The 15,959-nt window shown below is 33.0% G+C and overlaps 3 protein-coding genes across 3 annotated transcripts; all 3 read right to left on the bottom strand.

The window, feature by feature from the left end:
• Positions 1-3,248: 3,248 nt before the first annotated feature.
• LOC111709693 (zinc finger protein 62) lies at positions 3,249-9,563 on the bottom strand. The gene is made up of 5 exons (XM_023483559.1): positions 9,481-9,563; positions 7,729-8,896; positions 6,397-7,648; positions 4,687-4,964; positions 3,249-4,576 (listed from the first exon to the last, which is right to left on the bottom strand). Exons 2-5 carry the CDS (start codon positions 7,871-7,873, stop codon positions 3,588-3,590), a joined length of 2,664 nt encoding a protein of 887 aa, XP_023339327.1. The 5' UTR covers positions 7,874-8,896; positions 9,481-9,563; the 3' UTR covers positions 3,249-3,587.
• A 1,115-nt stretch (positions 9,564-10,678) lies between these two features.
• On the bottom strand, positions 10,679-14,960 carry LOC111709688 (myoneurin). The gene is made up of 3 exons (XM_023483555.1): positions 14,453-14,960; positions 12,614-13,910; positions 10,679-12,454 (listed from the first exon to the last, which is right to left on the bottom strand). Exons 1-2 carry the CDS (start codon positions 14,691-14,693, stop codon positions 13,003-13,005), a joined length of 1,149 nt encoding a protein of 382 aa, XP_023339323.1. The 5' UTR covers positions 14,694-14,960; the 3' UTR covers positions 10,679-12,454; positions 12,614-13,002.
• Positions 11,718-12,746, bottom strand: LOC111709692 (zinc finger Y-chromosomal protein-like). The gene is made up of 2 exons (XM_023483558.1): positions 12,614-12,746; positions 11,718-12,454 (listed from the first exon to the last, which is right to left on the bottom strand). Exons 1-2 carry the CDS (start codon positions 12,744-12,746, stop codon positions 11,718-11,720), a joined length of 870 nt encoding a protein of 289 aa, XP_023339326.1.
• Positions 14,961-15,959: the final 999 nt, after the last annotated feature.

The following is a 15,959-nucleotide window of genomic DNA, read 5'->3' as shown; positions in this document are numbered from 1 at the left end:
ATATCAGAATGTAAAAAGAAAATTGAGCCAATTATGAAGAGGATTTGAGCTTTATGTTTCTAATATTAAAGAGGATTTGAGCTTAATGTTTCTAATATTAAAAAGGATTTGAGCTTTATGTTTCTAATATTAAAAAGGATTTGAGCTTAATGTTTCTAATATTAAAAAGGATTTGAGCTTTAGGTTTCTAATATTAAAGAGGATTTGAGCTTTAGGTTTCTAATTTTGAAAAGGATTTGAGCTTAATGGTTCGTAATATTAAAAAGGATTTGAGCTTAATGTTTCTAATATTAAAAAGGATTTGAGATTAATGTTTCTAATATTAAAGAGGATTTGAGCTTAATGTTTTCAATATTAAAAAGGATTTGAGCTTAATGTTTCTAATATTAAAGAGGATTTGAGCTTAATGTTTCTAATATTAAAAAGGATTTGAGCTTAATTTTTCTAATATTAAAGAGGATTTGAGCTTTATGTTTCTAATTTTGAAAAGGATTTGAGCTTAATGTTTCGTAATATTAAAAAAGATTTGAGCTTAATGTTTCTATTAGAAGGAGTAATTACTTTATCCATGATAAAAACCATCTCCTTCTACAACTTAAACTCTTCCACCTTTATATCTACTCCCTATATATAAACAGAAAATGTGTTCTCTACAGTAGACGGAGTAATTACTTCATCCTTGATAGAACTCATCTCCTTCTACTCAAACTCTTCCACCTTAATATCTTCCTCCTGTATATAAACAGTATATGTATTCTCTACAGTAGAAGGAGTAATTATTTTATCCTTGATAGAACCCATCTCCTTCTACAACTTTAACTCTTCCACCTTTATATCTTCCTCCTGTATATAAACAGAACATGTATTCTCTACAGTAGACGGAGTAATTACTTTATCCATGATAAAAGCCATCTCCTTCTACAACTTAAACTCTTCCACCTTTATATCTACTCCCTATATATAAACAGAACATCTGTTTTCTACAGTAGACGGAGTAATTACTTTATCCATGATAAAAGCCATCTCCTTCTACAACTTAAACTCTTCCACCTTTATATATACTCCCTATATATAAACAGAACATGTATTATCTACAGTAGACGGAGTAATTACTTTATCCATGATAAAACCATCTCCTTCTACAACTTAAACTCTTCCATCTTTATATCTTCCTCCTGTATATAAACAGAACATGTATTATCTACAGTAGACGGAGTAATTACTTTATCCTTGATAGAACCCATCTCCGCCTCCAACTTTAACTCTTCCACCTTTATATCTACTCCCTATATATAAACAAAACATGTGTTTTCTTATTTTATTAAACTATTGTGCACTTTATCGTGCATGCTCACTTTATAATAAATTTAATTTTAGTAGTGCTATAAAGTAATAATCGTGCTATTATGTTAAATGAGCTGTATATTATAGCACTGTGCTTGATTTGAAAAAATGTTTTGAGATTTGTTTTGCAAAAAATTTTATTTTTACATTTAAAACATTCAAATATTTATTACAATGAAAACACTACAAACAACAATTCTACTCTTTTCAAACATTACATATTTATATTTCCCTGCAATTTATTCATAATAATGACCCTTTTTATTGCTCTGAATAATTCTTTCTATATCCATGCAGTGCTATGTGCATGGAATGAGTCTCTGAGAAGCTGACCTTCATGATATCTTGTCTAACTGAGGAATCTTGAGAATCAATAAACTCTGCCTCCTCTTTCATTCTCCTGCTGGAGTAGATTCAGCGCTATTCGGTAATGTGGCAATGTGATTAACAGCATTCCTGCTTGTGCTTATGTATTCCTGGGTCATGTCCACTAATTTCCATCCAAAGAAATAGTTAATCTGCGCTGCAGGGTCGCACCAACATCAGCAGCGGCAGTACCAGGAAGGTGTAGTTCTCAGGTTTTCCAAGACTCCCAGCAACATCGCGTGGAATTGAGGCCAAAATGTTTAACCCAGGGGCTGGTTAACAAGGATAGAACCTATGTCTGTAAAAAAAAAACTCTTCCTGAGAATTTCTAAACATCATCTTGTACTTTTGCTAGATAAGTTTCAAGTATCTTAGCCCAATCCGTCTTTCCTGTTGATCCTCTAGGAACTAAAAACGTTAAGGATTGTCTGATCTGTTTCACACGCTCTTGAACAACGTAAACTCGATCCTTGTGGTGAGAAAAACGTTCTAGACTCAGATCCATGACTTCAGACCTCCTAAGACCTCCAAAGTAGGAAACAACAACAGCTTAACGAACCAGCCAGAAAGCATCATCAAGCATTTCGTATTCAATGAATAGTACCAAGTCTTCTTTGTAAAAAAAATCTTAGCTTTCTTTTTATATCACCGTTGAAGGAGTTTAGGTAGGTTGAAACTCTGAGATACTCCTGAAGCTTTTCCCCATACTTAGCCTTGACGATGCTATTGATCATAGATTCAAAGTCCAGAGAGATGAAGATGCTTGATTCTTTTCGACTCTCAGAAGTTTGAAATAAGAAAGAAGCTGGGTTTCACTCGGCACTTGAGTTTCTAGTTCATCAGCTTGGAAACAACAACTTTATAGCACGTCGTACCAAAATAACAGTGTTATAAATAGTTATTCCAACCTTTATTCATTCCAACTTAGACCATATGCTCCGGAAAAGAAACTATTTTATATAAATAATTAACTCTTACAAAATAATTTTACTACTTAAAAATTGTCGAAATAGTACTTCGTATCTTTTGTTTGTGTTTACTAAACAAAATACGTTGTGTGCTGTAGTTAAATATTATAACAAGGAAAACATTTATTTCCTCATGTTTACTCTTAACATGACTTTTATGATGCTCGATCCTGAGATTTACAATAAAAAATTCTGACTTCAAGAGTGATTAATAAACTGTATATCCTCAGCAGAAGAGGATTGATCCTTAATATTTTCTTCAAATATTTTCCACCTTTATTTCCTCCTTTCAGTTTCCGGCCATCATCTCGGTAAAGGGAAAATATTATTAAAATTCATCTAGTTCTTTAATTCATTTTTTATACGTAGGGTTCAAAACTTTTATCAAGAAACCAATTCCAAATTTTCACTAACGTCAAAACGGCTGTACCGATCGGACCTCAATTATGTGCGGGACCTGGCATGACCCTAGGGAAGGTTTATGAACGCTCAAAAATACAAAAATTTGTGTGCAATTTGTTTTAATTTAGCTAAATTTTGAAAATACGCGAAAAAAAATATTTATAAATCTGCGAACTTTTCTTTTTTATTGTACAAAGAGAAGATGCTCACAGAAAGAGCCATAATTAAAAGTTGAAATAGAAGTCTAGTTACATAAATATCATGATTTATGGTTACTCATGATATGGCTTTCAAATTGCTTATGTCCGTTGCAGCGTTTTCACATCTCTTTTAAGAATATTCCATTTAATAATGTTTATTCCTGATATGTCTTTATGAATTACTTGCGTCTGTTGTAGCGTTCTCACATTCATGACAAGGATATCACACTCCACACCATGCTTATTACTCTCAGTATGGCTTTACAGATTATCTGTTGTAGTTACGTATCACAGAGATACCTTCACCTTAGTGCTTACTCTTTATATGTCTTTTAAGTGTACTTGGTGTGGTTGCAGCGTAGTTACATTTATCACAGGGATACCTCACACCTTCATGTTTACTCTCAATATGAACTTTAAGACTTCTTGCTGTAATTCCAGCATAATCGCATTCTTTACACGGATATCTCACTCCTCTATGTTTATGCTCTTTATGTTTTTTAAGGTCATTGGGTCTTGTTGCTGCGTATTCACATTCATCACAAGGATATTTAAGTCCATCATGCTTACTTGCAATATGTATTTGTAAATTACCGAGGCAAGTTGCAGCGTATTCACATTTATCACAAGGATATCTCACTCCGTAGTGTATATTCTCTTTATGACGTTTAAGATGATTTGGTCTGGTTGCAGCGAACTCACATTGATCACAAGGATATCTCAATCCTTCATGTTTACTTTCGGTATGTCTTTTCAGATCCCCTGCTGTAGTTGCAACATGTTCACATTTATCACAAGGATATCCTCCTTCATGAATATTCTTAATATGTTTGTTGAGTTGAATTCGACCAGTTGCATAATACTCACATCTATCACAAGGATAGAGCACTTCTTCATGTTTAATCTCAATATGTATTCTTAGATTTCCTCGGTGTGTTGCAACGTATTTACATTTATTACAAGGATATCTCAGTCCTTCATGCTTATTTTTAATATGTTCTCTGAGATGATGTAGCCTAGTTGCAGAATACTTACATATATCACACGTATATCTTACTCCTTCGTGTTTACTCTCAATATGCATCTTAAGATATCGTGATGTAGTTGTAGTGTACTCGCATTTATCACAAAGATATCTCACTCCTCCTTCATGTCTTCTCATAATATGAAATCTGAGATGATTTGGCCTAGTAGCAGAATATTCACATTTATCACATGGATATCTTACTCCTAGTTTCCTCTTGGTTATCTTTGATCCAACCAGCAGAGGATTCTCTTCTTTTAGATCTATTTCGCCTTAAAAATACATTTTATAATTGAGTTGAAATTGAAAATTTTATAGAATACCCGAGAAGTTCCTCTTTAAGGAAATAAGCGAGTTAGAAGTAATTATATGTTATTATTACCTGTTATCTCAGTATTGTCCATCTTAACATCTTCTTCCTTTATATATACAGTACATGTATCCTTTTCAGTGAAATAGTAATGTACTTCCTCCGTTATACAAACATTCTCTTCTTTAATCTCTTCCTTATTTAGTTCTTCTTCTTGTACATATACAGTGCATGTGTCTTCCAAAGTACATGGAAGGATAATTTCTCCCTTTACAGAACCTTTTTCTTCTTTCATCTTTAATTTTTTAACCTTAAATTCTTCCGATAGTTTTAACCATTCTCTCTGAAATCAAACTATTATTAATAATTGAAAACAGTCAAGAAATATTGAAAATAGTTAGTAAATATTTCTATAAATATAAATACAAATGATTATTGATTAAAAAGTAAACATGTCAGTGGGTGAGGGATGGTGGGGGGGGGGGGTCGGGGCGAGGCGTTGACATCTAAAGCAAACATGAGCAACGTTGGTATTACAAGAGGTAATAATAATACTTTTATTAAATCAGTTACCTTTAATATAGAAATATTCAAGAATTCAATTCAAGACAGAATAAGAAATAGATTTGTATGAATCTTGATATAATTTTGATACAAATCATGAATTGATTCAAATCATAATTCTTGATACAATCTCGACAAGATTTCTGACAATAAATTTAAGCAAAAACTTATCTTTCTTGTGTGTTCAGAGAGTCCAGAGCCTGTTTCAGTTTAAACCTTAAGTTTAGACTTTTATGAATTAGATTTTTTTTTGATTATTTGGTTGCGCTGCACTCACATTTCTTACAAGGATAACTCAATTTTTAAGATTACTCTTCAAAAAACTTCGTCCGTTGCAACGTAAACGCATTCATGACAGGAATCTATAACTCATTTATGTTTACTATTGAAGTCTTTTTAATTTACTTGCTTTTGCTTCAACATTCTCACAGCTATCCCAATGATATCTCACTACTTTATGTTTACCATCAAATGTCTTCTAAGATTGAGATGCAATATATTCACATTTGGTGAAAAGATATCTCACTCCATTATGTTTGGTCTCAATGTGAATTTTGCAGAGGATGGAAGAATTTCTCCCTTAATCTTAACATTTTAATTATTCACAATTCACATCTTCCTTTCAGTTGCCGGGCAGTCTCTCTGCAATAATTCGAATATTTACAAATAGAAAACATATTTACTAAAACCTTGTGCATTGTCATATTGACTAAAAAATAAACAATAATATTTGATAAAGGGTTTGAAAATTTAAATGGTAATTATCTTTTCTCTTTTAAAAGAGGAGCGTCAGCCGTATTGGGGCCAAAAAATAATCCTGGAAACCATAGATGTCACGGATCCAGGAGGGGGGCTGGGACACTCATAGGCCTGGTTCCATACTTGAAAAGTTTTACTTGTACATTAAGTGAGAATAGGGCGGTGAAAGAAAGAGAACAGACAGTTTTCTTTAGTAAAAAATTTGCTGAAAAACGCCAAAATGTTCGAAATAATCTTAAGGGGTGGTGAGGGGGGGGGGCGGAGGAGGATAGGATCAAAGATGGGGGCATTTATTAACATTCCTTTGCCCGGAATTACAATATAATAAGAAAATATTTGATAATAAAATTAGTTCTTTAGTCATAGAACATTTATATTTAAAGAAAGTTATGTTTTCTTTTTTTAAAGAACTGCTTCTTTTCTTGCGACTTACTTGCATTTATCACAAGGATATCTCACTCCTTGCGATGGACTCTCTTTTTATGTACTCTAAGATTATTTGCTTGTGTTGCAGCGTATTTACATTCATCACAGGGATATCTCAATCCTTCATGTTTATTCTTAATATGATCCCTAAGGGCTCTCGCTGTAAATGCAATGTAGTCACATTTATCACAAGGATATCTCACTCCTTCGTGGTAACTCTTGCAATGTCTTTTGATAGCAATTGCCTCTGTTGCAGTGTACTCACATTTCTTGCAAGAATATCTCACACGTTCATGTTTACTCTTTAAATGTCTTTTTAAATTGTTTACGTTCATTGCAGAGTAATCACATTTATCACAAGGATATCTCACTCCTTCGTGGTAACTTTTACAGTGTCTTTTGACAGCACTTGCCTCTGTCGCAGTGTAGTCACACTTATTACAAGAATATCTCACTCCTTCATGTTGACTCTCAATATGTCTCTTAAGATGATTTTTGGTATCAGCAGCGTACACACATTTATCACAAAGATATTTCACTCCTTCATGCTTACTCATAATATGTCTTCTAAGCATACTTGCTGTAGCTGCAGTATGCTCACAAGTAGTACAAGGATACCTTACTCCCTCATGTATGCTCTTAATATGTTGCCTTAGATTATTTAATGTAGTTGCAGTGTACTCACATTTATCACAAGGATGTTTCATCTCTTCATGTTTACTTTCAATATGTAATCGAAGATGAGCTACTTCTGTTGCAACATATTCACATTTATCACAAGGATATCTAGTTCCTTCATGTTTACTCTTAGTATGCCTTTTTAAAATATTTGCTGTATTTGCAGTGAAGTCACATTTATTACAATGATATCTTACTCCTTCATGTTGATTTTTACAATGCTTCCTAAGATAACTTTTCGTAGTTGCTGCGTACTCACATTTCTCACAGTAATATCTAACTCCTTTATGTTTATTTTCAATATGTGTTTTAAGATCATTCTTGCGAATTGCAGTATACTCACATTTATCACAAGTATATCTCACTCCTTCGTGATATCTTTTAATATGTCTTCTAATTTCCCAGGTTGTAGTTGCAGCGTATTCACATTTATCACAAGGATATCTCACTCCTTCATGATAGCTTTTAATATGTCTACTAAGATCCCAGGTTGAAGTTGCAGCGTATTCACATTTATCACAAAGATATCTCACTTCTTCTAGTTTCCTTTCCTTAATTATCTTTGATCCAACCAGCAGAGGATCCTCTTCACTAAGAACTAGTTCATCTGAAATTAACATTTAAATTACTTAGTATTATTTAAAATATAAGAGAATAGTATTAGTCACATTTTAGATGCAGCATTACCTGTGACCTCAGTATTTTCCGTTCTAACATCTTCTTCCTTTAAAAATACACATGTATCCTCTACAGTACAGAATGGAAAGATTTCTTCCTGAATTTCTTCTTTCATGACAATAATTTCTACATTTTTTTTCATATTTCCAGCCATTTTCTCTGAAAAAATTCCTTATAAATTATTTGGGTCATTTGAATGTTATTAAATATATCAACACTTATCTGATATGTTACCATGGTTGAATATATCTATTTGTCATTGTAATGGGTATTAAGTGCGAAAAAGATTTTGCCGGGGTAGTTATTTTTTCTAGCTTGTTTAAAATCAAAATATCAAAGATCAAATATCAAATTTCCCCTCTTATTCAGCAATTATACAACTTACAAATCTCAAAAAAATCCTTAAAATTCTCTACAATAGTGCAAATTCAGCTCAATTCAGCCTGTCACTCCCTTTAATTGAATCATATTAGAAATATTTTACACAGGGTGCTTTTTAAAAAAAACCTGGGAATATTCCTTACTTGGGTTACTTGGTTGTTGATTCCTTGCGCTCCATGGGGAACATTGTAGGAATTTCTTTTTGGACATCAGAAAGGTGCTCAGGTCTCACCATTAACCATGTTCAACAGTATGGTCATCACGCACTTATGCTTGCAACCAGTTCTAATATCAACAACATTTCAAATTTAATTAGTTGATTTTGAGCTTAAAATAACCATTATAAAGTTTCCACTTTGAGCAAGTAAATTTGGCAAAAATAGATTATTCCTGTTTACAACATTTTAAAAATATTCATTTGATTATTACAGGATAGAGTTGTCTGTAGAAGGCTATTATAATAACATGATTTGCAAGCAAATTTTCTTTATCTGAATGATGCTATACTGATTGGACTAATAGCCGATTGAACTAACGTCAGGTGTTCACAACCCCGCTTTTAGCCCATTCAAACATTAGTACAAAACAAAAATTAAATATATTAAAATAAACTAATTTAAAACAAATAAAAATATTTTTTAACACATGGGCATCATCATTTGGAGATCTTTAGCCGCAGCGCCGGTCTCCTAGCCTGTCACGCTCAGCCAACTAGCATGTCCTAGCCGCTGCGATCGGCCAATGGCCTGTCCAGCCGCATCGCTCAGCCAAGAAATTGTCGTAATGTAACCTAAACCTAAAATATAAATATTACATCATATTTTTTGGAAAAAATACTTTTTTAACATGTACTTTGCATTTATTTCAATTTCAATATTTTATTTTAATTTTCTACAATATTTTTAAATTTCTATATGAAATCAGATGGAAACATTTTGAGACTTCTATATTTCTTTTTGATCGTTCATTCCTCGTCCATCCTTCAATCATACCTTGGCTAATTTTGAAAATAAAAATAAATGAATTTTTTGGATGATCCTCCAACTAGCCAAATAGCAAGAGAAAGAACTATTTTTCCGAATCCTGTATTTCGGACCTAGCACAATGAGAGGAATGAGAGGAGACAATTATATATTCATTTCCATGATATCCCCTTTTTTGATCATCGCTTTAAGGTAAACGTCTATATTTAGATGTATTTTTCGGGTCTAGTTATCGCCTGTAGTAGATCTGCAAGCAATATTACGGACTGAACTGTGAAATTATGTTTGTTTTTAAATAACAAAGCACTGCCTTTAATGTATCCAAAATTATTGTTATTGAAAATTTTCAATGCAAGGAAATTTAATATCGATATTTTTATAATTTATAGAATCTTACCTTGATAAAGTGGACTTATCTCAACCTTTAAAGGGACAGTAAAGGAAAAATGAAAGGGGGTATAGGCTGAAAGCTAATCACATTAGCTCTTGATCGCGACCCATGAAAGTTTTATCTGATGTTACTACAGGGTGTCCCACGAAACATGACAATAGCAAGACGACTTGAAAGTCGTCTTTGGTATTTGAATTTATTTGTGACATTTAGTCTTCTATCTACTTTAACATGTATGATTCTTGAAACAACTATCACATAATTCTCCTAGCCCTGGCATTTCCAAAAAGTGGTCTGCGTTTTTTGTGCTTTCAATATTACTGGAGATATAAAGAGTTTGGTTCAGATTTCAATTTTGTTAAATAAAAACAAAATTGTCCAAATCTGAACGAAATTCTTCATATCTCGGGTAATATTGGAAGCACACAAAAAAGGCAGACCACATTTTGGAAATGGCAGGACAAGGGAAATTTTGTGATTCTCATCTCTAGAAATTTACTTCTAAAATTAGGTTGAAAAATAAACGCAGCAAATTATATCAAAAATCAAGACGACATTCAAGTCGTCCTGCATACTGTCATGTTTCGTGGGACACCCTGTATCTCGAGAAATTGATATAAAACTGTGTTAAAATCATACGAAAGTTCATATATGTAAAATTTAGAAAATCTTCAACTTAAATCACGTGACCAGAACTATCACCAATGGCAGAGCAGTATACTGATCACGTGTCTCTGCCTGTATCACGTGACCACTTTACTGCACTGTCATTGGTGGATTTTCTGGTCAAGCAATTCGGACGTGTAAATAATATTATGAATTAAATCTATTAAAAATAGAAATAACAAATATAAAATTAGAATTGGAGTAAACCTAAGTAATAATTAGCTTTCTCAGGGATATTATCGTTTTCAGATTGGTTGTTTATTTGCTGAATTTGATCTATTTAAACCCACTACTTTTATACAAAATTGTATATATATTAATTTTCGTATAAATTTGACACAGTTGTAAATCAATTTCTCGAGATAGGAACATCAAATAAAACTTTCATGGGTCGCGATCGAGAGCTAAAGTGATTAGCTTTCAGTCTATACCCTCTTTCATTTTTCCTTTACTGTCCCTTTAAATAAACAGTACAAGTTTCCTGTAGAGTAGAGGATGGAAGGATCTCAAAATTTTCACTCTTTATTTCTTTTCTCTCTCTGAAATATTGCATTTAATTGTAAAGAAACCTAAACTTGTAAATAATTAAATTATGTGTATTTGTAAAGGGTTTCAAAGCCATTGAAACAAGTGCAGAATTTAACTTTATAACAATCTGCAATCTCTGCACGCAGATTTTGAATATCTTTTCAGAGTTGATTAAACTTGATATTGGACACTAAGGTTATAAAGATTTAATAATAAAGCAAAAAGAATCTAATAAAAAGTAATCAAAATTAGCGTAAATCGATCAAAATACATGTTACAAGGCTTTAATCTTAACTTCTAATTATTACACAATTATCGATTTTTTTTCATGGATTTAGAAAAATCGAAATTTGTTAAGGCAATTTTACTCATTTCTAACCATCCATAAACCTTGCCTGGGATTAAGCGAGGCCCCACAAAAAAATTAGGCCAGATCGGTTTAGCCCCTTTAACGTTTATCGGTTACAAAAATACGGGCAAGCAAAATATAAATACGTTGATACGTTGATACGTTGATAGTTTCTCCGCCAAGGTCCTGCATCATGCAAGAATGAAGTGGCGGGTCAGGTCATCATTTATTGTTCTGGATCCATGGCTGCATTTCTATGCTCATCATAACTGTTTTTAAAAGCATAAAGGGTCGTGGACCCCTTTACTGCCTCAGGCAGTTGGTTCCAGCCTTTAACAACTCTAATAGAAAAAAAGTTTTTTCTTATGTCCAGGTTTGTTCTCTTCATCTCCAGGTTGAATATAGATGAATTCAACCTTGTGCTAACTGTAGAGGCTGAATTTAACCTAGTAAACCAGGTTTTTTCGCAAACATCATCATGCTGGTGCAATATTTTCCAGGTTTGTATCATGTCACCTCTTCTTCTTCTCTCCTCTAGGGAGGGTAAGCCTAATTCTTTCAGCTTGTCTTGGTAGGTATATTATATATAGATTACATCGTAGATAAATCAATAAATGGATATCAAACTCATTCATGTTTACATGGATTGTTAGATGGATTGTTTTTGGGGCCGAATACTTCCACTTGTCACAAGGATATTTCATTTTGCATGCTTTCTCTCAATATGTTTCTTAAGTGAACTTTTTGTAGCCGCAGCAAACTTACATTTGTCACATGGATGTTTAATTCCTTCGTGTTTATTCGCAATATGTTTTCTTAGATTGCCTAGGCCAGATGCGGCGTACTCACATTTATCACAAGGATATCTCATTCCTTTGTGTATATTCTCTTTGTGACTTTTAAGATGATTTGACCTAGTTGCAGCGAACTCACATAGGTCACAGGGATATCTCACTCCTTCATGTTTACTCTCAATATGTATTTTAAGAACCCTTATTGTAGTTGAAGCGAATTCACATTGATCACAGGTATATTTCACTCCTTCATGATTATTCTTAACGTGTCTTTTAAGATAGTTAGTTGATGTTGTAGTGTAGTCACACTTATCACAGGAATAGATCACCCCGACATGTTTACTCTCAATATGTATTTTTAAACTCTGTGCTGAGGTTGAAGCAAACTCACATTCATGACAAGGATATCTCACTCCATCATGCTTTATCTCAATATGTTTCTTAAGGTCACTTGCAGCAGTTGCAGTGTGCTCACATTTGTCACAAGGATATCTCACCCCCTCATGCATACTCTCAATATGTCTTTTAAGATGATTTGTTCTAGTTGCAGAATACTCACATTTATCACACTGATATCGTTTTTCTTCTAATTTCTTCTTCTTCTTCTCTAAAGATGGAAGAGGATCTCTCTTATTTACAAGATCTAAATAAAATATATGAAAATTAAAATTTTAAAACTAAGATTGCTTATGTATTGGAATTAGATATTATTAAATCAAGTTACATCTTTACCTAATTTCCATCCAATACAGTTGGTAAAGCTTTATATTACAAATCAGGGTAGGTATATTCTAAGGTTTACCTTGGGATTCATTCTTTATATCTTCCTCCTTCATATAGACATTACATGTATTCTCTACAGTAGAGGATATAAGGATTTCTTCTTTAATGTCAACGTTTTCTATCTTTATTTCCTCCTTTAAGTTTTCGGCCATTTTCTCTGAAATATTCTATATTCTAGAATGCATTTAGGTTAAGTCTTCTGAGACGCCGCAGGCTGAATACACAGTTGGGAAGTTGCCACTTGGGAAAATACCCTTTGGAAGTTGCCGCTTAAGGAAAAACTTTCGGCAAAATACATCGTATAAACGATTTTCATTTAAATCACTTATATTGGACCTAAACCCCTCCCAGTTTGTGTCTTAAACCTGCAACTAAGGAAAATAAAGAGTGGTTTTATTAATTACAAGATTATTTTACTTCTCCGTGCTTGAGTTCTATGTGTAGTTTAAGATGATCTGCTCTTGTTGCAGAGTACTTGCATTTATCACAAGGATATCTAACTCCATCATGTTTAATTTTCATATGTCTTCGGAGACCACTTGATGTTGTGGCTGCGTACTCACATTTAATGCAAGGATATCTTACTCCTTCATGTTTACTCTCAATATGGCTTTTAAGATGACCTGCTTGAGTCGCAGAATACTCACATTTATTACAAGGATATCTCACTCCTCCGTGTTTACTGTCAATATGGCATTTAAGGGTATTAGCGCTTGTGGCAGCGTACTTACATATATCACAAGGATACCTTAAACCTTCATGTTCACTCTGAATGTGGTGTTTAATCCTTTTCGCTGAAAATGCGGTATAGTCACATTTATCACATGGATATATTACTACATCATGCTTACTCTCAATGTGTCTGGTGAGATTACTTGCTTGTGTTGCAGTGTATTTACACCTATCACAGGAATATGTCACTACATCATGCTTACTTTCAACATGTCTTCTTAGTGAACGCGATGTAACTGCAACGTAATCACATTGATTACAGGGATACCTCTTTCCTTCATGTTTACTCTCAATATGAATTCTAAGACTATTTGCAACATTTGCAATGTATTCACATTTATCACAAGGATATCTCACCCCGTCATGTACATTCTTACAATGTCTTCTGATATCACTAACTGTAGTTGCAGTGAACTCACATTTCTCACAAGAATATCTTACTCCAATGTGTTTAATTTCAATATGTCTTTTAAGATTCCTTGCTATAGTTGCAACATATTCGCAATCATCACAAGGAAATCCCACTCCTTCATGTTTACGTTTTAAGGTTTTCTTTGAAACAGGTTGTAGGCTATCTTCAACCTCTAAACATTCGATTAGTAAATATTACCTTTATAAAATAATAATCTATTTACTTTTAACGAGAATTTACGGGGATAAGTTAATACCCAGTGAAGTGCAGTTCTCCCGAAGGTCTCACTGTTTGTAAAGATGTAGTTTTATCTTTATAAGCAACATAATGGACCGGTTATACAGAAGTGTACAACAATGGCGGACCACATTTTGGAAATGGCAGAGCAGGACTATTTTATTATTATTGTTTCACAAAATAATATTGCTAAAATTAGACGGATTATAATTTTTTTTTTTCAAAAACTTTAATTAATAAGATTTAAAGTAGCTTTTCACTAATTAATTATTCTGTTCAGTCTGGTAGGATTATAAATGTCAGGTCAGATATCAGGAATATATGGAACCAATCTTAAAATTAAATTAGAACGATTACTTAATTATTTTTTACATTTAATGCAAAAGTGATTAAAATTACAGATTGAAAAATAAGACGTTCTGTGGTGAGTGTAAGTATCAATTGTATAGATCTATATTATTTATACCCCTGAATTACCTTGGGCTTCCATGATTTCAACCTTGACGTCTTCTTCCTTTATATAAACAGAACATGTATCCTCTACAGTACATGTATCGTCTACAGTACATGTATCCTCTACAGTACATGTATCATCTACTGTACATGCATCCTCTAAAGTACATGTATCCTCTACAGTAGAGGATGGAAGGATTTCTTCCTCAATCTTTTCTTTAATCTCAATATTCTTCATTTTTATTTCTTTAATTTCTCCATCCATTCTCTCTGAAATATTGTATTACAAATTTCCGAAGTATAAAAGTAATCAATAATTGATCAATTTCTAAGATTTCCAGAAACAGAAATAAATGGGTATTGATGAGGACTGCCTCTACTAATACTCTCTAGCTGCAGCAAGTAATCTTTTTTAAGTTCTGACAGATATGGACAATTATTCTTTGATTTTTCAAAATTGTTAAAAAAAATATCTGATTAGCTTAAATTTTCCAGATATTATTTTCATTTAAAAAAAAAAATTGTTCACACAAAGAATCTATGAAAGGGGGTTAATCTAGTGTTTGACCTTATAATGACCTCTTACGACCTCTAATAACCTAAATGACCTCCAAAAATTAAAATGTTTTAACTATGGCTTTATGCATATCAAACGAAAGATAGGAACCCAGGAAATACCGTAGCAGCAATGAATCCAGTGTTAAACCATCTAATGACCTTAAATGACCCCCAAAAATAAAAATGTTATAACTATGACTTTAAGCATATGAAAAGAAAGCTACGACCCAGGGAATACAGTAGCAGCAACGCATCCAGTGTTTGTCTTTAACCTTTAATGACCTCCAAATTGAAAATGGTTGAACCATAGTATGTTTTTCAAATGAAAGCTAGGAACTAGAGAATACAGTGGCAGCAACAAATCTAGTGTTTGAACTTCTAATGACTACAATGACCTTTAATAAACTCCATGAAAATATTTAAATATGGCTTTAGGCATGTCAAACAAACATTAGTAACCCCCAAAGAATCGAGTAGCAGCTACAAATCCAATGTTTGACTTTCTAATGACCTCAAACGACCTGTAATGACCTCCAAATTGAAAATGTTTTAGATAAGGATTTATGTTTATCAATCAAAAGCTAGGAACCCAGACAATACACTGGATTTGTTTCTGCTACTGTATTCCTGGGGTTCCTAGCTTTTAATTGATATGCATAAAGCCATAGTTATAACATTTTCATTTTTGGAGGTCATTTAGGTCATTAGAGGTCATTAGAAGGTCAAACACTGGATTTGTTGCTGCTACTGTATTCTCGGGGTTCCTAGCTTTTGTTTGATATGCATAAAGCCATAGTTAAAACATTTTAATTTTTGGAGGTCATTTAGGTCATTAGAAGTCGTAAGAGGTCATTAGAAGGTCAATCACTGAATTTGTTGCTGCTACTGTATTCCCTGGTTCCTAGCTTTCGTTTGATATGCATAAAGCCACAGTTGAAATATTTTCTATTTGTGGAGGTCATTAGAGGGCATT

Source organism: Eurytemora carolleeae, unplaced genomic scaffold (assembly GCF_000591075.1).
Source record: "Eurytemora carolleeae unplaced genomic scaffold, Eaff_2.0 scaffold992, whole genome shotgun sequence".
Classification (NCBI taxonomy): Eukaryota; Metazoa; Arthropoda; class Copepoda; order Calanoida; family Temoridae; genus Eurytemora; species Eurytemora carolleeae.
This window is presented reverse-complemented; position numbering and strand designations above follow the sequence as displayed.

Bases quoted from the DNA above. Each gene is read 5' to 3' on its own strand.
- LOC111709693 (XM_023483559.1), bottom strand. From the start codon at position 7,873: ATGGCTGGAAATATGAAAAAAAATGTAGAAATTATTGTCATGAAAGAA. The intron at 7,649-7,728 runs GTAATGCTGCAT...TGTTAATTTCAG, and splicing joins GGAAAATACTGAGGTCACAG to ATGAACTAGTTCTTAGTGAA. The intron at 4,965-6,396 runs GTGAGATATCCT...AATAATAGTTTG, and splicing joins AAGAGAGTCCATCGCAAGGA to ATTTCAGAGAGAATGGTTAA.
- LOC111709692 (XM_023483558.1), bottom strand. From the start codon at position 12,746: ATGGCCGAAAACTTAAAGGAGGAAATAAAGATAGAAAACGTTGACATT. The intron at 12,455-12,613 runs GTAAACCTTAGA...TATTTTATTTAG, and splicing joins TATAAAGAATGAATCCCAAG to ATCTTGTAAATAAGAGAGAT.
- LOC111709688 (XM_023483555.1), bottom strand. From the start codon at position 14,693: ATGGATGGAGAAATTAAAGAAATAAAAATGAAGAATATTGAGATTAAA. The intron at 13,911-14,452 runs GTAATTCAGGGG...TCGAATGTTTAG, and splicing joins TGAAATCATGGAAGCCCAAG to AGGTTGAAGATAGCCTACAA.